At 45.8% G+C, this 24241-nt stretch overlaps 1 protein-coding gene across 1 annotated transcript in view; it reads left to right on the top strand.

Annotated features, from left to right (window-relative positions):
* F12 (coagulation factor XII) overlaps positions 1-24241 on the top strand; it is a 101469-nt gene that overhangs the window by 1856 nt on the left and 75372 nt on the right. The window contains exon 3 of the mRNA XM_069244488.1: positions 23917-24010. Within this exon, the coding sequence (XP_069100589.1) occupies positions 23917-24010 (94 nt within the window). The remainder of the gene's footprint in view (positions 1-23916; positions 24011-24241) is intronic.

Genomic DNA, 24241 nt, shown 5'->3' with positions numbered 1-24241 from the left:
GGAAACCGCCCTTTGAGTTAACAAGTGTAAGGATGTCCACTTGCAGAATGAATGTTGAATACTTGCAGTGACAATGCCCCAGGTATGTACTCCAGTCAGGGCGAGGAGAGTGCCCTGTGTGTAGGCTTTTGTTGCCACCTCTAGGTGGCAGTGTTACACCCTGCTAGAGAAAATGGGGTTAATGACAGTTTCCCCTAGCAACAAGAGGGTCCCACAAGAGCCTGCAGAGATGAAACTATTTGTTAGTATTGATGAGTGTGTGATTGGCTTGGTGGTTGAAAATATGTACTTGGTGTCTGCCAGGTAAACAGAATGTTCTGGTGTATGAGTCAGAGATTTTCAGAGAGTGCTCAGAGTAAGAGCCTTCAGGGGGCAGGTACTTTACAGCACTCTCAGAGGTGTATTTCCAATGCTAGCTCTTCCCTGGGGCTGGGACAGAACATACCTAGTGGCAGTGCAAGAGCCGGACGGGTGGGTACTAAGGGCCCGGTGTAAGAGTTGGCGGATGGAGTAACATGCAAGGGCCTGGCTGAGGACATAATGTTCACCAGGCTGAGACTACTCCACCCACCAAATTTATAAATGAGGACCAAGCTTGAGGTAATTTCTAAAGCATTTGCAGGAACCACCATCACAGCGGTTCCTCCTGTCAATGCTTATTGGTGTTTAGTGCACGGCTCCAAAGATGATATCAATCCTGACAATTAGATATAAGAGCTCTAATGGCCGGAGCTGAATACATCATTTGTAACAAAATAAGTGCAGGCGCCAAATGTTTTTCTTAGGGGCTCACTGGCTAAGATGTCGAAAGTTGGGGTTGCTGAATACCTAAGCTGCCTGGTCTTCTTTACAACTCATGCCTTATTTTTCCACCACCTTACGCTTCCTGGCTCTGCATCTCACTCTTACAGGCTCTCTCTCAGACCTATTTTGTGTGTTTATATGTATGTGTTTTTTGTATTGTGTGAACCTATCCTTACCTGCTGTATTTCTTTTGCTCTGGAAGTAAGTCAGGTGATGAATAATAAGTCCTTCTGGTTACAAAAGCAGAGCTGGGGATGCTATTCATGCTACTGTGATTACTGCTGTATTTTGCAGTGAGTTCCTAAACAGATCGGAAGTACCTAGAACCCTTGTCCAGCAGGGAGGTCATTCAGCATAAACCCTGAAACTGCTAGTTGTCCTTTCCAGGCGGAGGGATCTGGAGATAAAACTTGACAGTAGTCCTCTTCCAGCAACTATGAAATGGATGCAGCATGAAAATCAGGGCCATCATCCACTGGTTTGGTAGTAAACAACAGCTATAAATATAGTATATATGCACCTCTTCCATCCCTAGGGTCCTCTGCACCAATAGTAGCCACACCCTGCTGGAGCCTGAATGCAAATGGATGCTTTCATAATGAGTAACAGTAACCTAAAGGCCATTTACAGTGTAGATCAGAGATACTCAAAGTATGGCCCGGGGGCCACACGTGGCCCCCTGGTCAATAGCTTCACTGGGTTGCTTTTTACCCGACTGAGCACTAACATTTTTTTTTTTTTTTAACTAAACAGCTGTTTATTTATAACTAAACAGCTGTTTATTTATAGGTTAGTTGCAGTTTAAAAGGATATAACTAGGTGGTGCTGCACCACTTAACTTTAGGAGCACTTTCATTTTTGAAGACATCTTGCAGCAAAAGGGTAAAACTATAAGTCTCTTCAGAATTTAAAAAGTGTATTTTATTAACATGCAGAACAGTTTCACCTTAATAAATCGGATTATATCAGAACATTGAAAAATTAGAAGTTTTGTTTTTATAGAAAGTGATGTATTTTTTTTAAACATGAACCTAGAAACATGCATTTTCCCCCACCCTGGCAACAATGCCAATAGTGAACTAAGAGGCAAGTCAGTTGTTGTGTGGCCCTTTAAGTTGCATGGGTTTGTGTTATACATGAACAAAAATATTGTTTATTAAATCAAACACAAGAGGCGGTTTCGTACATCACTCATCCTGAAGTCCTGAATTTTGAGTGCTTTTATGAGAATGGAGGGAAAGTGGAATAAAAAAATTTCATAAGATCACACAGTTTGGTAACGTGGGGGAGCTAGGATTAATCCCTGGCTTCTGGTTTCACTTTGTGCAATTCAGCCACTAGATGTTTATTCTTTACTCCCCTAAACCCACCATACCTCCAACACCCCCCCCGAACCACAACCACCGCCCTGTTCGCTTCAATGCGGCCCTTGGTCACATCACAGACCAAAATGTTGGCGACTGGGAAAATCTTTGCGAGTTCCCATGGTGTAGACGAACGCAAATGTATTTTAATGGATTGGATCCTTAGGCCCATATTTATACTCCTTTAGCGCCGCATTTGCGCCGTTTTTTGACACAAAAACGGCGCAAACTTACAAAATACAATTGTATTTTGTAAGTTTGCGCCGTTTTTGCATCAAAAAGCAGTGCAAACACGGAGCAAAAAAAGTATAAATAAGGGCCTTAGTGTCTCAGTTAATGACATGGTGGCTGGTCACATGCAAAGTTGCTGTGCAAAATGCGAGGATCGACTGATGGCAGGAACAAATGGCTATCTCTGTAGTAACTCACAGCCCTACAAAAGCAACCGCATTCTCCAAAATGGCAGCGCTGTACTACAACATTTGTCTGAAACAATTCGTGCAGTGACTGCACAGAATTTCCAGGGACAGGTCAAGAGCACAAGTAAAGGATACATAGCAACAGCCATGCTGTTTTATCAGGCTGGTAAGAAAATATTCAGGGCCTATAACTTCTCCACACAGATCCATTGTGGCGCCAGCAGAGCACTGGACGCGTAAGAGACCACAGTACAGTGCACAGGTGGTCACTTCATACCCTTGTGCATTCAGTGGCCTCTCGCCTACTGCCGTTCAGAGGCTGCTGCTCCACAGTGGCTTGTGCAGAATCACAACACTTGCAAAAGTTCCGAGGGCCATGCTTACGGATGCGGGAACACACCAATTATGTTTTTCTGACACCATTGCCCACGTAGTGCATTATGGAGGATGAATATTCCTTTGCCTGTTTCTCTGATGTAAGTGATGCAGTCAGTAGCATCCATTTACAGGAAGGGTCAGCACTCGGCAGTGTCAGATGCAATCCACACCATCACAAACATGGCTACATAACATCCTGGTAGCACACATGGTTCATAACATGCTCATGCATTGTGGCATAAGGGAATTAGGGATGGTTAGCTCCAGTGCAAGACATTATCCCATCATATAAACATTAACTGTTAGGAAAGCCTGTTCTTTTATTGGTACTATCATAGGTGACAGACCATAAGTCATGCAATTGTGTATCCAGAGACAATTTCTGAATCCTAAATTAGCAAGATATATCTTCAAGAGCAGAACCGAGAACGATGTGAGAAACAAAAATCACGAGAAATAGAAAGTGAGAAAATCAAAACAGAAGAAAACAAAAAAAGCAAGGTTTGAAAAAAGATAAAAAGGAATAGGAATGACTAGGGCTAGAGTAACAAAAAAGAAGAGGTTATGAAAAAAAATGAAGGATAGGAATGTGGCAAGGGAAAATCCTAGGAAAGTATGGATGTGCATCAGCGCTGGGGATTAAAGTGAGGGTTTTTAAGTGTTTAATGGGAGGCAAGGTGTGGGCTGGGGTTAGGTTTAAGGGTCAGTTTTGGGTTAGAGTTAAGGTTAGTGGTTGGGTTTGAGGCATGGAACATGGCTAGGCTTAGAGAAAGGGTTACCCCAAGGGTTAGCATTATGCATAGGGATAGAGTGAAGGCAATGGTATGGATGAGGTTTAAGGTTTGGGATTGAATGGGGTGGGGTAAATTGGAGTTTTGATAAGTAAGGAACCCCCCTTCAATCAGAGTAAGGGGTAGTGTGAACCATAGGAATATTTTTGGATTAGGTTTGCTGTTGGGTTTAGGAGAGATCTCACTTGGGGATCATATTTAAAGGTCAGGGGAAATCACTGTAGTTACTCTTAAGATTTAGAGGTTATATTTTACGATTAAAAGAAGAAAATATTGAGGTAATTTAAATGTGTAGAATAACTTTCACCTAATGCTTTCTTACGGTTCGTATTTCCCATTTAAAGTGATGATATTCTTAAGGAAAATTTCTCACATAACATTATCTAATGTTTTCCTATCTTCTCCAATTCAGCACTTCACCACAGCACATTGTATGACAAAGTTGTTGGTGGAATCCACCATTGGCAATTTAAAATCACAGTTTAGACACCTCTATAAATCCAGTCGTGCCCTGTACTACGACCCTCTTGTTTGCTGTAAATAGCTGAAATGTTTTATACCATTAGGAGAAAACATAAACTAGGAGTTCCAAATGCCTACTTTCTCGGCATGATACAATCTCTTCTTTCTTTCAAATGAACACAGGTTTGCATCTTTTAGGTTGAACTCAGAGTTTTTGGACGAACAAAGTTCAACCGGTTGACGAATTGTGAACTGTGATATTGAGTTGTAGACTTGTAGTCATGTACGTGTCTTTTTTTATTTCCTATGGTTTGGTCCTTCGGGCTGTTGTAGAGTCATCTGAAGCCCCCATGAGGATATGGATTTAGTTGGAATCCTTCACCGTATGTATTCAGATAGGTGCCGCTCTTAAGTGAATAATCGAGGTATGGGCTATCTAGTCAATCAGTGACTAAATCCACATAGGATGTTCCTCGTGTTCTGTTATTGCATCATGCACATGGAGGTCAATTAAGGTACCCACGAGTATTAGTGGCTATCACTGTTTGATACGCCTGCTGCTGCCTTTGCTATTCCTGATCTCAGGGGTCATGAAGGTAGCGGCAGGGCTCTAAGTGGCTTGTTTACTTTTTTTTACTTTCGGTAGTACTTCCTCTTGTCCCTGTGCAGCAGATAGGAGTCTTTAGAAGAGCTAAAGGTGGACCAAGGGGTCAACACTTCATGAGGGGCAAATGACATTTGATATCACTTCTGTGTCCCACACTTTGTTGCAGCGACATCCATGAGCACGGCCAGCTTTAGCGCTGGTGGCACCCGGTGTGACAATCTTTTTTGCGCATCCCCCCAATGACCACCTCCTCTGATTCCCTCACTACCACCGGGCAAAAGTGCCACTCATCTCTCCATAGCCCCTCTCTTATATACATTTTATTTGTTTTAAATGCTGGCTTTACTAATCCACTCAACTGTCCACATAAAATACAGACCTGTTCTTTGCATCAGGCATATTACCCTCTGTACTACTTTATGGTGAGTCAAAACTCCCACTGGAGGAAACTCCAGTCTCTTCCTAGCAGGAACATTAACCACAAGAGTTATCTTGACATTTTGTTGCTGCCTAAAAGCTGGACAAACAAAGAATTCTGCAGCAGGTGCTTTTTAAATTGCATGTTATTGCAAAACACAGCTCCCCCTGAGGTCAGTGCCCCCTCTCCAAGTCAGTGCCCAGCGTGGCCGCACTGGTCACACAGCCCTAAGGCCGGCCCTTCCATGAGTATATGGGCTGTGCACATTTGTTTAATTTGCATGTTGATTACTCTTAAGGGATAATTGCTGTGCTGCTTTTGGAACCACTGGTGTGTGCGGTGTCTGGCTGGGTTTGTTTTTAGTATACAGTGCATCAACACCTGCGGTTGCAGACAGGTTTGTGAGTTCTTCTTCACATTACTACTTGGTACAAACATGCTGAGGATAGAAAGTAGTCCTCTCTACAGGTCACGGGGAGGAGTTCAAGTGGTGTATTTAAGCTGCAGGGTAAGTGGGCAGTGGGGGCATTTAGTAAGGACTTTGAGGACTGGAAGCATGCCAAGATCTGCTCGCTCTGAAAGAAATCCACAGCCGAATTAACAGATCTCAAGAATTACCACCCAAACTCAGACTCCTGTGACACCTGTCAGAACTTACAGAGAACTGCTGTGGGGCACCCAAGGATCCTCGTTGAGACCCAGGCTGTTCAACATCTACATGACTGCGCTCGCCCCAGTCATTTGGAACTACGGACTAAACATCGTCTCTTTCGCTGATGACACCCAGCTGATCATCTCCCTGACTGAAATCCCCTCCATGGCCAAAAAGAAGTTCCAAGACGGGATGGAAGCAGGCGCTGCCTGAATGAAGGAGAGCTGCCTTAAGCTGAACTCCATCATGACTGAGATCCTCATCCTGGGACCCTCTTCCTCAGCCTGGGAGGACTCCTGGTGGCCCTCAACACTTAAAGAAACACGAGGCAACAATGACTTCAATTAGCCGCACATCCCTACAATTCCTTCAAGTCCTAATGTCTCAATTAATGGTGCTCAATAACACTATAACACATCTGTTGCCACCCTGTGTAAGCTGGAATCAAAGAACCAGTTAATAATAGACACAAAAAATAGCGGAGCACAAAATCCTGTTTTTCTCAGTCAAATGATGGTTATCAATAAGACCATCTGGAAGAATGCATTGAATAATTATATGACAAAAGAGAAAAAAAAACATGAAAAATCAGATACAAAAGCAAATGGGTGTGAGCATTTTCTTAATCATCAACACCTTTAATAGTGTTATATTTCTTTATATTAAAAAGGCATTATATGACTCATCCTGTCCATGATTCCGGAGATCACATAAGAATTATTTTGAAAGTTGGAGAGATTAATGTCCTTTCATATAAAATTCCATTTGGCAGTGGAGCCCAGATGTTCAGTCTTTGTAAGTCCTCAACCAATGGAAATAAGCTTCAGACCATGCGATGTTTAGCCAACACATGTTTCGTCCTATGCAAGGACTTTATCAAGGCTCATGTTATATTCATTATGAACTCCAAATTCCAAATCCAATAAAATCCAGCTCTTGTTATTTTATACTTGTTTACTTTTCAATGTCCTGGTTTGGCTATGTAATTGTCTATATTAACCATGCATTTTCTTATGCATATCTCTATCCTATCTGAAACCTCATAGACAGTGCTCCGTGTATACGATCAAACCACTTAGCAGTTCCCCCACCATACAGACCACACATGCAACCTCTGCGTCGTCCTCGACTCAGCGCTCACCATGACAAGACAGGTCAACTCCGTCATCTCCAGCTGTTTCCACACCCTCTGACTCCTACAGAAGATATTCAGATGGATCCCTAGTGACTGCCGCAAAACCGTGTCACACGCCCTGATCACAAGCAGACTTGACCACGGCAACACCCTCTATGCCAGAACCACCAAGAAGAACCTGAGCAAGCTACATCAAATCCAGAATGCCTCCACCAGACTCGTCCTGAACATCCCCGCCAATAAAACATCACAGGACACCTGAGAGATCTCACCTAGCTCCCCATCGAGAAGAGGATCAACATCAAGCTCCTCGTACACGCATACAGGGCCCTCCACAACCTTGGATCCAGTTAACTCAACCACGGCATCACCTTTTAGCACCCTGCCAGACCTCTCCGCTCCTCTCAGCAGTCGCTCGCCACCGTACCCCACATAAAGAAGTCCTCGGCTGTGTAATGTTGTCACCTTACTAACCCAGTGTCGCTGGGCAGCCGCAACATTCTGGGGGTACCAAATAAACACACCAGACACGGTAGACTATTGCTTATTCAGCCGTTCCGTGGGTCAACCTTCTTGCCACCGTACGCGAGCCCCTTCTTGACTCCGCCTAATGGCCGCATTTATTTTATAACTTTACCCCATGTGACTCGGGTCTACAACATTGCACAGTGCACCAAAGGGGGAGGCTCACTAGCCTCCCCTTACTTGCACCTTTCAAGATGGTAGTGCCCACAACCAGTTACATCACTGGCACAGCGCTACTTTCCTCCCGAAAACCAGTGGAACAAGAGTAAAGCAGGTATAGACCATATATAAACAAATAATAATACTTTGTCTTACATCAGATGATCCTGCAGCTTCTGGGAAGGTGCAGGATTGCCACGTAGTTCATAATTGGTGTGTGTGGACCGATCAGAGACATTGTCTACCTGTCGTTCGCTGGAGCATGCTGGGCGTTCATTGCTCCCTAGGGCTGTGCAAGAATCAGATGGATGAGATGAAGGTGTCATTGGCGGAACATTGCTGGTGTTGGACAATGAGTGTTGATCAGTGTTGGGGAAACAAAAGTCGGTGTCCAGCCTTGCAAGGCAAGAGCTGGGGTAAAACCGTTTGAACATAGATACATTTCAGGCGATGGTGGCTGTTCCTCTCCAGGCAACAACCATGGTGCCATGCCGGCAAACAGTGGTCCAAGGGTGTTGTTCAAATGGCAACCAGAACTTGCTCCTTGGGGACTGGTCCTTGAGGAGTACCAAGTCAGAGTCTTTGGTGTGCCTGCAGTGACTGGCTTTCCAGTTTGCATCTAGTAGTTTCTGTTGCACCTGTCAATCATTTACTAGATCAGGCTTCCAGAGGCAATGGTGGGGGACAGAGGCTGACACTACACGCCCCATGGAGAGGTGACCTGGAGCTCACCTGTAGTGGAGTGTGGAGTCTGGCGGTAGTCCCTAAAAAATGAGTATATGGCTAGCTGTCGGAAGACGGAGGCTATTCAGATAAAGTTATTCAAAGTTCGCATGAATCGATTCAATACCCTGTTCACTTGAGGCCAGCGTGGAGTGATCTTTATGTCGTATACCTGTCGCATTAAAACAGGATGACAACTCATGACTTTGAAAGGGGGCCCGTTGTCTGTCTTCAATTTGGATATCAGACCATGGGTGGGCAGAGTTTTCTCGACTTTGGGTATTACATATTTGGCTGTCAGAGAGGATATGACCTCTACTTTGGGGTATTTTGAGTAGTCATCTATCACTACCATGGTGTGTCTCCCATCAGGGAGGCTCCCAAAATCTAAACTGGCTGAAACCCACAGTTGGCGTGGCCTGTCTTCTGTCTCCAACGGGACAGGGTAGCTGGGCTCCCCCGAGGCTTGGCACCACTCACAGGAGCGTACTATTCCATCCACTTTTTCATCCATCAAGGGGAATCAAACCTTGGTCTTTAACTGATTTGTTAGTTTCACCATCCCTTGATGCCCATTGTGGGCTAGCTGGACCATGTGGTCGGTGAGAGAGAAAGGAATCACCAGCCGGTGTCCTCTTAACAAACACCCATCGGGGTCAACAGACAGTTCTTGTCTGACATGATAGGTTCTTCATTACTCGTTGAGAGACAGCAGTGAGTAGTGGCAGTTGCTTCTTCACAACATGCCACTGATTCATCTGTACAACTTTTAATGCCTTGTGGAAGCACTCATTTTGGCTAGTGCCTGGAATATGGTCTCAGTAGAGAGAGGCAGCGGTCTAGACTGGTCAGCTATGTATCTCACATACTCTTCTACTTCATGAGCCTCGCTTACCTCCTCCACAGTAGCTGCTCGAGGGTGTTGAGACAGGTAGTTGGCTAGGTTTATTGGATCCAGGTCAATATTCGAGACAACAATTATATTCCTGTAATTGAAGAAACCGCTTTTCCATCCATGGGGGTGTTTTTGAGGCTGTCCCGTTGAACAGTGGGATGAGTGGCTTGAGATCTGTGGTTACTATAAAAGAGTTTCCCTACACATAAAGATGAAAATGCCTGCAGCCTCAATGTACCGCAATGGCCTCTTTCCCAATTTGTGAGTACTTCTGCTCAGTGTCGGTCAGAGACCTGCTGGCAAAAGCAATCTGTGACCACTCGTGGTTGTCTTGTTTTTGGAGCAGCACTGCCCCCAAACCCTTCGGTCCTGCCTCTACAGCAATCGTTGTTTCTTTGCAGGGGTCAAAATACCGGAGGATTGTATCTGTTGAGAGTGCATCCTTGGTGGCTTAGAAGGCTGCTTGTTGGGGTGGACCCCATGACCAGGGCTCCGAAGATTTTGCCAGATCTCGGATAGATGACCCGATCAGGTCATTGATTGTGGGGGTCAGATATCTCTCTCTCTTGATCGCAACGTTTGGTAGGTGCATGTCCACGCATATTCACACCTCACTAGGCTGCTTGGGCTTCCGAGCGACAACAATCGGGGATACCCACAGCGTGGGTCCAGTCACCTTTTTGATGATGCCAGCCTTCTCAGCTAGTCCAACTCCTTTTCTATCTGTGGTCCCAGATGGAACGCGATGCGTTGATGTCAAAGTGCTACTGGTTGCACGGATTCGTCTATGTGCAGCCGTATCTCTTTGTTTTGCAGGCAGCCAATGCTGTTGAACACTTCAGGGAACTCACTTAGGATGTCAGCCACTGACTCTTGGTGTACTCTGAACGTGAATGTGATGACGCCAAGGGCTTCGGCCACTTGGCACCCCAACAGCATTCCATGGTCGCTTTCAGCAACATACACTTGGGTCTTGACTGAGCGGGTCCATAGGCAATGGTTGTCTTCTCAGGACGAGTGGTGTGTTTTGCCTATAAACGTAGACTTTTATCTTTGCAGGTTTGACACTAAGGTCTGGAGTCATCTGGTGATAGACATCGGAGGCCATGATGTTAATGGAGGCTCCTGTGTCCACGACTGCAAGGGTTGGGTGTCCGCCCATCAGTATTTGGCATCGCGGTAACCACTTTGAAGTCTGAACTGCTGTCCCTACAGTAAACATGGAGTGAATTGTGTGTTCATAATCATAGTCGTCATACATGTCATTGCTCTTATACGGCATACTAAGGGCAGAATTGACTGTGGTGCTCTCAGCCCGTGTTTTGCTTGACCAGCATTGTTTCACAAAATGATTTACCTTGCTGCATCCTGTGCAACGCTTTCCTCTTGCTGGGCAGGCTGTGGGGTGGTGCATCGGCCCTCCACAGTACCCACACATTCGGGGCAGTGGGTGGGTGTTCTTTTGTTTTGTCTTGTAGGTGTACGCATCACAACATTGACCGGGTCATTTTTAATTGGTCTTTGTAGTGCGGCTTCCATGCGTGACGTGTGAGCTTTGGATAATTCCTTCATTGTCCTCATCGTCAGGATGTGAGCTAAGGCCCTCCAAGACTCTTCAAGAACCCTTTCACGTAGCTTCGCCGGTGCACACCTTTGAAGTGCTAACTAGTTCCTTGAGTCCCATGTGGAACGATTCAATAGACTCTTCAGCCTCTTGTCGGGCTTGACGGAACACAAAGCATTCATAGTATTTATTTGCCATTGGGTTGAAGTGCATGTTAAGGGCAGTGATGAGGATCAGGTGGGTCGTGGGGGTAGCTTCTGCAAGTGTTTTGGAGTTCCTGTATATGTCTTTGCCCCTGAGGTGTAGTGTCATGGCTCTCTTCTGGGCGTTCTCAACTATAGTAGCTTCAAAGTATAGTAGGACTCTTTCAACCCAGTCTTTCCATCTGGGCGCTTGGGCTGATGAGGCCCCCCCCATGATAAATGGCTCACCTTACGGGATGGTGGACATCATGGATTGGTTAGAGCTGTTCTGTGGGTCACAGTTTCTTCCTTGAGTACTGTCACAAGGAGTGGCTTAGTTAATGCAGCTCCTTAACTCAGTGCTAGTTTCATTGCAGCTGGGGGTAGGGAGTGTGTTTGTCTGTCTCTCCTCCTCTTTTCCTCCTTTTAAATGTTTTTTTTTTTTTTTTGTACTGTATTGTCTCTGTGCCGGCTCCCTGGCAGACTGTGGAATGTGCAGGTAGGTTTAAAGATGTCACCTACAGCGGTCGATGGACTCACGTTATAGCGAGCTTGGAGCAAGGAGTCACGCCCTGGAGGCAGATCTGGACGTTGGCTGGGAGCAGCAGCACGGTGAGCACGTGTGTGTGCAGGAGTACACGTTGCAGCACGGGAGCCTCACAGGTCCGGCATGGGGGCGCACGCTGTGCTGGAGCCGGATTGCCGCAGAGACAACCACTGGGATGTGAGCATGTCACCGACATGATCATCAGTGCATTGGTAGCACTTGGCAAGAGCACTGCATATGGACACCCGGCTGCCACAGTGTGCAGTGCACGGTGAGTGTGGACAACCACTTGTCACCAATGTAATGTTGTCACCTTACTAATTCAGTGCCGCTCGGCAGCCGCAACATCCCAGGGTCTGGGGGTACCAAGTAAACACACCAGACACAGTAGACTATTGCTCTTTCGGCCAGCAGGCGGGTTAATCTTCTTGCACCCTTCCACAAACCCCTTCTTGACCCCACCTGCTATTTTATAACTTTACCCCACATGACTCGGGGTCTATAACATTGCACAATGCACAAAAGGGGGAGGCTGACTAGCCTCCCCTTACTTGCACCTTTCCAAATGGTAGTGTCCGTGACTAGTTACGTCAATGGCGCGACACTACGGGCTGGAGAAAGATCGTTTACCGAGCTTGCGGCAAAATGTTGGAACACCTTTCCTCTCCACCTCAGACAGTCGCAATCGCTACCTCAATTCAGGAAGAACCTCAAGGCCTGGCTTTTCGACTGATCTCTGATGACATACCCCACAGTGCCTTGAGACCCTACGGGTGAGTACCGGGCTCTAAAAAAGACTAATTGGTTAATTGCTTGATTGACTCAGTATAATGAAGATTACTGGTAAGTAATACAGACATTTCATCCATAAGAATCACTCACTGGCTCTGACAAAACTCTGACTGCTCACACGAAAACCAAGCAGTTTAGTTTTATAAAAACTCACACTTTGCCAGCAAATATGTTGCCCATTTCGTACCAACTAACCCTCTTGCACTCTCAACTTTTGAGATGCACCCTACATCCGAAACTTGCACTTAAAGCAAGAGCCCCCAACTCCACAACGTTGTATTAACCTGCCTGCACTGCAAGTGAGAAACACGCAATGTGTACTAATTTCTGCCTTCAGGCTGCTGCCATAAATCACTTTATGGAACACAATAGGATGGAACTATATGGGACCTGCACCAGCCTTGACAGATTGATTCTTCCTCTGGTGAACGACAGGTGTACCCGCCTCAATCCCTCACTGTTGTCTGATCTTCTACCCTGCCCAGGCAGACAACCATTTATTGGGCCTTCTTACCTAGAGTGAGCTGGATCAATCATCAACCGCTTTTAACTCACCTTTCTCCTTTAAACCAGCAGCCTTAGACTGCATCGTTTTCTGTACATATGGCCCAACATATTTTAGACCCACAAAAAATGGTGCATATCGCACCTCACTAACCCCATGCACTCAATGATCCCTTGCTCCAATCTAGCTCTCTTGATAGCCATCGCAGGCCCCGCTGCGAAGGGACTGGCTCATGCTTTAAACATGTTTTAAATTACGATTTGTAGCATCAAAAGTGTCAGATTTTTGTTTGTTTATCCTTGATGTATTTCTGTGCCTGTTTTGCGTGAGCAGGACCTTTGCTTCATACTCTTTTGCTTCTGAAAATTGACATTGGTTTTCAATGGGCGAGGGCCGCTGGGCTAGAACACGTGCCATAGTGAGCTCCATTGTGCAAGTCGCTGCCCCCACATACTCCCACCGCCCTTACTAAGAAGCGAGACAACCCAGTTGTGGTATTCTCTGTGACGTAGCCTTTTTTTTACACTCTTTCAGCAAAAAATGCACACTGTAGCTAGACAGACATTGGACATTTCGACTCTACTGTAGCTGTTGAACACTGCTTCACCTAAAGACAGCATAGAAGAAAAGCACACGGTGCCACCCACATCATCTTTTGTCTTGAACATTGCACAGCACCCTTTACAGCAAACATTGTGCAGAAGGCCCCAATAGTATGTTATACAGATACATCATATCTCCCCGTCTGTCCTTCCCAGGCGTCAAGGAGATCATTGCCTGGCAGCAAGATAAACGTCATGCACTTATTGTAACACGTCCTCTTCACATATAGGGGTGAGGAAAGACTCGCAGTTTGCTTGCTGCCAACACACAATACTAGGGTACCGCGTAGCGCTCTGACCCTGCTGGGGTACCTGAAACCAGGCATACTCCCCTTTCACGTCCGCATCTAAGCAATTCAGGGTTGGGGCTGAAGGGTCCAGGACCACCAGCAGGTCAATCCCCCCTCCCGCCAGCCCCGCACCCACTCAACAACACCCTACCAAGGGATCAGTCCATGAAAACAGTCCAATTCTTTGGGTCTCCCCCTTCTCTCCGCAGATAGGAGTTTCGCCACAGGGCAATAAGGCTATTGGCAAACTCGCCCTTACCCATTTAGCTGCCGAATCACCTCATCCGTAGACCCTAAGATTGTATGCAGGAACAATTTGTGACCGCTGGCAGACAGATGCACCCCGTCCCTTTCAAACAACTTACCCCTTGTGAGCTGCAGTATGTTGAGGAGGTAGGTCAGTCGGGCCACGTCTATTGGCCTCCTCCCATCCCAAACCACTGGGGCCAGGCGCTGCCACCCCTTTAGCGCCCTCCTCACCCTCACACCCCTCAGTCCCAAAAAGAATGCTGTGGCTGAAATCTGTCTTCTGACAAGGACCACCGACCTGCCCCTCCCCCTCTGCATCACTATGAACTGCAACACACCCTCAGGTAAGAAACTCCTTTGTCCCTCCCCACACGGAAGGATGCAGTATATGCTTGCCATGCCACCTCATATGCACGCTTTGTCCTAGGTGCGAGGGATGCTGCTATTAGATCTGGGTCACTGGAGCACTAAGCTTCCGCAATTTCTTTGGGGAAGACCTCATCATACTGTCTCCTGTGAACATAACGCTGTGAAGTCTGCCAACCTAAAACAGGACAAGGCATCCTCAACTGTATTCTGTACCCCACATGCTTGCCCGCGAAATACACATTAGATGCGAGGCAAGCACGGACAAGAGTATTGAGCAGTCTAAGAACAAAAGGGTATTTCACATTTTGATTGTTGATGGCTGCTACCGCCGACATACTGTCTGAGCAAAAGACTATCTTATTGGCCAAGAGAGACCCCCAGATGTGCAGTGCCATAATAATTGGGAACAGTTAGAGGAATGTGATGTCCTTAGTGAGCCCTGAGACCACCCAATCTGCTGGCCAATGCTGCATACACCACTTAGTACCCAGGATTGCCCCAAAGCCTACACTTCCTGCTACATCTGCGTAGAGAGCCAGGTCTGCATTGGACTGCATCGGTTGGTGCCACACTAGTGTCCCATTGAAGTCTGTTTGAAATTCTTTCCAAATCAACACATCCTCTCTCACCTCACGTGACACCCTGGTGTGTTGCTATTTGGCTTTGAGGCCAGACATGGATCTAGCTATGCTTTTGGAAAAGGCTTTCCCCATGGGAATGACTCAGAGGGGGCGAAGTTCAACTTCCCAACCAGGACCTGAAGCTGTCAAAGAGTGACTTTCCCAGCCATTAGGCACGTGTCAATGAATGCCCGAAAGGTGGACACCGTGTCCTGGGGTAGCCTACAAATACCCTCTACTGAGTCTATCTCAATACCTACAAAACAGAGTCTCGTTGTGGGCCCCTTTGTTTTGGCCTCTTCCAACGGTATGCCTAGCATGTGCTCTAACTAGTGGAAGCTCAGCACGGCCTCTCACACCCAAGGGAATCTGGTAGACCATGAACAAGAAGTCGTTCAGGTAATACACAATGTTATCTGAAGTGACCAGGTCCCTCACTGCCCACTCAGAAAGTGGCTAAAGACCTCCAACAGGGACCTTGCTATCGCGCATCCCAAGGGCATGCACATGTCCACCTAATATTAACCCTCAAATGTGAAACCCAAAAGACAGGCATCTTCCGGGTAAGAGGCAGAAAGCTGCTTCAATGTGTAGGAGGCTGGCCTGGTTTGTAGTGGGTACCTATGGTACTTACACCTTATACCAGGTCCAGTTATCCCTTATTAGTGAAATGTAGGCAGTGTGTAGAAGCCAGGCTCTCTAGAGGTAGCTGTAGCTGAGCAGCCAAGGCTTATCTGGGAAGACAGGCAAAGCTCACACAGTACTCACCATTAAAAAAAAACACTCAGTGTTACAAAAATAAAGGTACTTTATTTTGGTGACACAGATGCCAAAAATACCATAGAGACTATACTCCCTTAGGAGGTAAGTAATACACAAATTATATACACTAGTATGCAGAAATAGGCATAAAAACTGTTCGAAAACAGTGTAATTAGTGAAAATCATATTAGATAGAAATGGGCCTAGGGGAACACAAACCATATACTAAGAAAGGGGAATGCGAATGTTGGTTTCCTACCTAGGCAAGCATAGTGTGTAGAGGGGTGCTGGGAGTACTACACAGCCCCCAAAGGTAAGTACTAGAACCCACCACAGTGCCCAGGAAAGCAGGAGTAAAACACAGTAACTTTCCTAGAACACACACAGAAACGAGAAAGAAGATTATGCAAGAACCAGAAGAGACTGCAAGACACCAACAGTGGATTCCTGGAACTGAGGACCTGTGGAAGAAGGGGACCAAGTCCAAGAAGCACAGAAGAGTCCATGGAGAACAGGAACCCCTGCTAACCCAGATGAAGGTGCAAAAGAGGAACCACTGGTGAAGAAGAACAGTCAGTATTCCACCCATGAGGACGGAGTCGGGTTCCTGGTTGATGAAAGTGATGTCCCACGTCGGATGGACGATTGCAGTCTGGTTTGCGTCGCTGGAGTCCGCCAACAAGCCTTGGCACATGCAAAGCTTGCGGTTAGCAGAAAATGGAGCTGCCTGGGACCAGGAGGGACCTGGTGGACTCTACCCAGGAGGAGGAGTCAGAGGAGGCTCTCAGCAACTCAGAGAGCCCTCAGAAGACCAGGCAGCATGCACAGGAGTCCCACAACACTGGAAAAAAAGAAGTACAAAAGGAGGCCCACGCAGTACTGCGACAAAGGCTCCCACGCCACCGGAGAACCACTCAGGAAGCTGTGCATCGCAGGATAGAGTGCTGGGAGCCAGAGCTGCAAGATGCATGAAGAACTTCATGGAAGGATGCCAACAAGCCTTGACAACTGCAAACCATGCAGTGCACAGGGGAACGGTCTTACGTGGGGAGGCAAGCTCTTACCTCCACCAAAGTTGGCCAGTGCGACGTCAAGACCATTGGGACCACTTAAGTCTACCACCCATGATGCAGGATCCATGCAGCTCAGCAGGAGAGGAGATCCACACAGCTGGTCGACGTTGCAGTAGGTGCAAGCCAGGGGAGTGACTCCTTCACCCCAGGGGAGATTCCTTCGCTCTTCTGGTGCAGGCTGTGTACAGGCCATCCTCAGAGGATGCACAACTGTGAAACAGTTGCAGTTGCTGGCAGGAGCTGAAGATACAATGTTGCAGAAGGCATCTTGCTTCTTTGTTGCAGTTTGTAGAGTTCCTGGAGGGTCCAGACACAGTTTATTTGGTGAGAAGTTTAAGTGGAGGATGCAGAGGATTCCTGCTGGAGTCTTGCTATCCGAATCTTAAGAACCACCTAAAGGAGCGACCCTAGATAGTCCTGAAAGGGGGATTGGTCATCTAACCAGGTAAGCACCTATCAGGGGAGGGCTCTGATGTCACCTGCTGGCACTGGCCACTCAGATGCTCCCAGAGTTCCCTGCCAACTTGGAATCCAAGATGGCAAAACCCGGGGACCCTCTGTAGGAGCTCGGAGCACCACCCCTGGGGTGGTGATGGACAGGGGAGTGGTCACTCCCCTTTCTTTTGTCCCATTCCGTGCCAGAGCAGGGACTGGGGGTCCCTGAACTGGTGTAGACTGGATTATGCAAGGAGGGCCTCAAATGTGCCCTTCAAAGCATTTCCATTGACTTGGGGAGGCTACCCCTCCCAAGCCTGTGACACCTATTTCCAAAGGTAGAGGGTGTTACACCCCTTTCCCAAAGGAAAAGCTTTGTTCTGCCTTCCTGGGCTCAAGCTTTTCAAGCAACAGGAGGGCAGAAACCTGTCTGTGAGGTTGCAGCAGTTTGGGGCTGCCTGGAAAACCTCAGAAGGCTGTAATGGCAATACTGGGGGTCCTCTAAGGAACCCACAGAGTTCACGGAATCATACAACCAGTGCTTGCAAAAGCCTTGGGGTATGATTCCAACATGTTTGATACCAAACATGCTTATGTTCGGAGTTAGCATTATGTAGCTCGACATAGGTTGTGACCTATGTCCAGTACACACGTAAAATGGCATCCCCGCACTCACGAAATCCAGGAAAATGGTACTGAAGGTTGAGAGGGCACCTCTGCTAGTACAGGGGTGCCCTTACACACAGGTACTTTGCATCCTGCCCTCAGGGCTGGAGGGCTGCTATGTGTGTGAATTATAGGTGACTTGGTGCAGTGTAAATGGCAGTGAAAGGGTGCCTGCACGTTTTCACACAGGCTGCAATGACAGTCCTGCAGAAGCCTTTGCATGAGCTCCCTATGGGTGGCAAAATAAATGCTGCAGCCCATAAGGATCCCTTGGAACCCCAATGCCCTTGTTACCTAAGTACCATGTACTTGGGATTTATAAGGGAACACCAGTATGCCAATTGTGGGTGAAATACTGGGTTACCAGTATGCAACATCCACATTTAGAGGAGAGAGAACATAATCACTGGGGTTCTGGTCAGCAGGATCCCAGAGAACACAGTCAAGCACACTGACACCAGTCAGGAAATGGGGGTAACCATGGCAAAAAAGAGGATACTTTCCTACACAATGTCAGACTTCTCCATCAACGCCCCTGCCCTAACCTCTGCAACTTGCCCAAGGCCTCATCAAAGGAAGTGTACCTCACCGTGTACTGTTTCTGTCCCAGGCCTCACTCACTAAGAACCCTTTGGGGAAGGATAGATTATTGTATTGTATTGTAATCGTATTTATATAGCGCTTACTACCCCTGACGAGGCATCGAAGCGCTTTTCGATGAGTAGCACGCTACTCCGGAACGCAACAAGAATTAGTGATGGATTAGTATCATTTAATAATGAGTACAGTTTTAGTATTATTATGAGATAATTTGAGCCACAGATATGAGAGTTTGTTAGTTAGATTGACTGGAGTAATGGAGGGGTGGAGGAGGAAAGAAATCCAGAAGTGTTAATTGGGAGTATTTCCTTCATTTACTCAAGCCAAAGGCTTGGGATGAATAAAGGGGGGTGGATGGGGAAGAGTATGTGGAAGGGTTAGGGAGAGCATAGTAGCAGGGTGAGATGAATGCAGGAAAATTTAGTAGGGTTGTGTGGGAGGTCACAGAGGTAGAGTGAGGTTCGGTGAGTTAGATGTGGAGGTGGAGGGAAGAGCTTAGGCAGAGATATTTAGGAGATGAAAGTGGTAGAAGGGATTTGGGATGAGTCAGAGTGAGAATGGAGGATAGTTTGATAGAGACATGACATAAGAGTGATGAGTAGATAAGTGTGATAAGATGAGAGCAGGAATTCATAGATATCTAGTATAACAACCCAAAAACCAGGAGCCATGCAATGATCCACGAACATGCCAAGCACAGAAACAACATATACAGATACATACACACACACATGAATACACACACATATGCACATACAATACATAATTAGAATCATGGGTAAAAAAATACTTAGTCAGACAGGTTTAAAGAGTGTGTGTGTATTTTATTGTTATGACAGTAGCAATACATATTTTCCAAAGAAACTATAAATAAATAGAAATATACATATAATCTGAAAAAAAGATATTTATCCACATAGGCATATGCAGTTCATAGTTGTTTGAAAAAGGTGGTTATGAAGGAAAGAGACAACTCTTGAGTAGTTTTCTGAAGACAAGAAAGTTATCTGTGGCTCTTATATTTGGGGGTAATGAATTCCATAGTTTGGCTGCTTAGATGGAGAAGGATGTACCACCTACAGTCTTTTTCTTGTATGTTGGTGTTCTAAGGCGGGGTGCCAGTTTTGAGCGGAGGGTTCTTTGTTGGATGTATTTGGTGATTTTCTTTCTGATAAATAGCGGTCCTGTTCCATGTATAGCTTTGTGGGTGATACAAAGCAGCTTGAAAGTGCATCTTCTGGCAACGGGTAACCAGTGTAGTGCTCTCAAGGCAGGGGAGATGTGGGCTTGCAGCTTTATATGTAGTAGTAGCCTGGCTGCGGAATTCTGGATATGTTGTAGTTTTTTCATAACAGATAGAGATGATCCATGGTAGAGGCTATTGGCATAATCCAGTTTGGATAGTACAAGTGAGATAGTAGCTTGCACCTTGTGTGGAAATCCGAGGTGGGGGAAGATGCGTCGTAAAGTCTTTAAGATGGTGAAGCTTGTGCGTGCTAATTTGTCTACTTGGGCATTCATAGTTAGCTTGGAATCCATGGTGATTCCTAGGTTTTTAACTTCCTTGGATAATTGAGGAGGTGGTCCGAGATCATCAGGCCAGACGCACAGAGGGTCATAATTTTTCCAGTCATCACATATGAGTATTTCTGTTTTGGAGGTATTTAGTTTGAGATGGCTCCAGGTCATCCACTGATCAACGGCTCTGAGGCAACTGAAGATTTGTGAGTTTTCAATGTTTTTGGGGTCTTCTAATTTAAGTAGTATTTGTGTGTCATCTGCATAGTTGTAGCATGTGAGATGGAAATCATTGATCAGTTCTGGTAAAGATATCATGTACATGTTGAAAAGCAAAGGTGAGATGATTGACCCTTGGGGAACCCCTGCTTTTGTGAGGTAGGGTTCGGACGAGAAGGGGGGCGAGTGGATGATGTTCGCTCTTTTTTGGAGATAGGAAGTAATCCAGTCGAGAGCAATCCCTTGTATGCCAGCTTTGTGGAGTCTTTGAGTTAGGGTGTCATGGTCAACCGTATCAAAGGCAGCTGAGAGGTCCAAGAGAAGTAGTGCAGCAGCTCCATTTCGGTCGACTGTGTTTTCAAGATCGTCCCAGATTGCCATGAGTGCCGATTCAGTGCTTCTTCCTGGGCGGAATCCAGTTTGGAAGTCTGAAAGTATAGAATTGTCTTCAATGAATTGTGACATCTGGGCGAATGCTGCTCTTTCTATCAATTTGCCCAGGAAAGGTCCATTTGTGATAGGTCTGTAGTTGTTGGGGTCTTGCGGGTCTAGGTTTGTTTTCTTTAATAATGGTCGTATGTATGCCTTTTTCAGGTCTGCAGGAAAAGTTCCTGAAGTTAAAGAGTTGTTGATGATTCTTCTTACAGGTGTGGCAGCAGAAGTAGATAGCAGGATGTTCTTGAAGATTTGTGGTGGGCAAGGGTCTGAAGGGCAACCAGAAGGTCTGCTTGCTTCGACCAAATCCATAAATTCATCCTGGGATATTTGTTTGAAGGACTGTAGAGGTTGGGATGGTTTATTCTTAAAGGGTATTTTAGTAAAGGGGTTGGTGCTGATGGTTTTCTTCTGTTTTAAATAGGAGTCCAATGTGTCTGCCTTGGTTGTGTAGTAAGTTGCCAATTTGTTTGTGAAATCTTGAGTGGTGGCATGACTTCCTTCCATGCATGTAGGTTTTCGAAATTCATTGAGAATTTTATAAAATTCCTTGGTTGTAGATTGAGCATTTTGAATTCTGTCTGAGTAGTATCTTTTTTTAGCTTTTTTGATTGATGATTTGTATATCCTGTTAAGTTTGTGTAGCTGCAGTTTTAGGCAGAACTTATCTGGTTCTTTCTTGGGCACTTTGTGGCATTTTAAACACACACACACACTTGTGTTACTATCTAACCAACTATGGTGCTGTTATTAGAACAGTCTTCGCTCAGCTCTTGTCCTGGGCTCCCTTCCCTTCTTGTGCCGTGCTACCCTCTACACACCGCTGTCAGCATCCGCTTCATGCCTACTACTGGATACCCTTCCTGCCTCTGTTACGATACCCACCCTGATTGTTTCAGGATACCCCCTCTAGCTGCGCCAGCCTCTCCTCAACACCTGAATGAAGCTTCCCGACAGGGAATTACCTGTGCTGTGAAACCGAGGGAGTGGCAAACAGCCAAACAAGCCAAACAAGCCTTCTTGCCAGGGTGCCTGTTTGCCTGAAAAAAATGTAAATGTGCACAACTAATTAATGTACAAATGTAATGGGTTCCTGGAAGCCGGTATTGGAATAACTTGAAGCTTCCTTATGACACAGATTTATTCTTTTTGAGTCGTATTGAAAGGGAGTTACCAGCTGAGCTGTGAAGAGTGTGCTTTTAAAGGACAGTTATTTTAAAAAACTGCACTTTTTACTGTATTGGAAGTATTAAAATCTATATTTTAGAAGCAATGTTTTATCTTAAACTTTTGTACATTTTGTAGCAGCCTATGTTATACTGTGCGTAAAGCAAATTTAAAATAACTTACATATTCAAAGTGCTATCTGTCACGATTGGGACCTTGTGACACTAAACACACACAAGTCACTATTCTCCACTGCATCAACCAGGATTCAGTTCTTCAGCTCTCTGGTTACAGACACAGACAGTGAATTAACTATTACGGGTTTTCTAGTGTACGATAGTGGATTTCCCACTGATTACCTGAACTTGCATGTATTTTTCAGTTAAGCTGTGCTTATTTTACATGTAGTTATCTGAAGATGAAAGACCGAAAAAAGTTACAGAATATTTAGTTTTTTGAGCCGCACCTTTGACCCCGCTCCCACACTCACTAATCCCGCCACCTTTGTGCACAGCATTACAGTTCCCAATATTTTAGTTAGAGTATAGCAGTGTGCAAGCGCTGCTTTTCTGACGTGTTCGTATCTTTGTCGGCTTTTAACCATGCCCACCGCATGCCCATCACTTTCATTCGTTTGTGGGCTTGCCTTTCAAAAATCCTTTGTTGTCATTGGTAAATGCTTTATGTTTGTCCCTCCTTGGGGCAGTTTTGTTACTGCCTTGGCCATCGACCCTGTTACATGGATAATTGCACGTTTTCTGATATGTTTAACTGCGAGCTAACTTCTTTCTCTTCTTGTGCCTGTCCTTCGCGCTCATGCTCAAGGCGGACATGGCGCTTTGAATCAGCTTGCTTATCTCAACTGTTTTACTTTACATTTTCAATTAATGTGGCAAGAAAAGTCCAGTTAGGAATTTACAAGGCTAATAGCTCTAACTCGAGCAAACGTGAGACCCACTGCTTTGCAAATGCTTGTAATTTCTGTATCTCATTTTAGTTACTGACTACTGCTTTGTAGTTGCTTGGCACATAGACTATAAACAACAACACTGCCCGAGCAGCAGAAAGTTAAAGTAATCCAGAAATCATCCCTAATTTACAATATTTGGGGAATCAAACCTTCATATTCAGGTTCTGTTTGTACTCCTTAAGGATGTTTCTGAAGCACAAAAAGCTTTCCCTGTGCCCTCTACACATCTGGGTGACTGACGACTATTACCAACCAACAGACTCTACTACGCATTGTATTTTCCTCTGGCGAATGAAAATCTGAACCTGGGAAACAGAGACCTTCTGAATGCAGTTTGTACACATAACTCTGAAGTAGGCCCATTAACACGCTGAGCTGCCTTGCCAGTGACTAGTAACATAAGAGGTCTCTAAGAGTAAGTGCCTTAAGCAACAGGCGGGGAGCTGTGCTTGTTTTGTCTAATCCTACTAGCGAAAAAAAGCTCACACTGTGTTACCAGTGTTCTCAGCCTTAACAGGAAATGTGGTCAGTTTAATTGTATGGCGAGGTTTAGGGTTGCATACACTTCCAAGGTAAGTGTGTACTGCAGGGTATTGTTTACCCCATGGCCACAGTACACAAACTATCCCACACTCACTTGGGTACGTAAATATCAAGTGTCCCTATTCTGGAGGATAGTGAGAAAAGTTGCAAGTTGCAAATGTTTCTTAAAAAAGGGTTATAGGTCATACCTATAACGTGGCGTGTAAAACAAGAAGCTCCTTCTAATTACTAGATGACTTGCTTATGTCAACTGTTTTACTTTACATTTTAAATTTATGTGGCAAGAAAAGTCCAGATAAGAATTTACAACGCTAATAGCTCTAACTCGAGCAAACGCGAGACTCATTGCATTGCAAATGCTTGTTTTTTCATGCACCTCAACCACGGGCTCACTTCCTCCCCTCGCCTATGCAGGGTTATCTTTGATATGTCTTTCCTCTCACAGTGATCTCCGTGCACCTTTCCATGTCTTGCAGTTCTGACTGAGAGCGGGCAGCCTTGTCATTTCCCTTTTCGTCACAACCGCCAGTTCTTCAACTCCTGCATCCGCAAGGGCCGACAAAGACTCTGGTGAGAGCTTGTGGTTTTATATGAACTGAGCCAATCTGCTGCTGGGTGTGGGGTGGTGTTGCTCACTGAGATTCAGATATGGTCTGTGTATTGTGACTCACCAAGTTCAAGTACTGTGTGGGTCTGTGCTGTGTTAGGCAATGGCCTTTAATCACCGAAGTTCTGTACAGGTTGGATCTGTGCTGTGTTAGGCAATGGCTTTTAATCAGCGGGGTTATGTACAGGCTGGGT

This window comes from Pleurodeles waltl, chromosome 7 (assembly GCF_031143425.1).
Source record: "Pleurodeles waltl isolate 20211129_DDA chromosome 7, aPleWal1.hap1.20221129, whole genome shotgun sequence".
Taxonomy (NCBI): Eukaryota; Metazoa; Chordata; class Amphibia; order Caudata; family Salamandridae; genus Pleurodeles; species Pleurodeles waltl.
The sequence above is the reverse complement of the archived record's forward strand: the minus strand, read 5'-3'. Positions and strand labels throughout refer to the sequence as shown.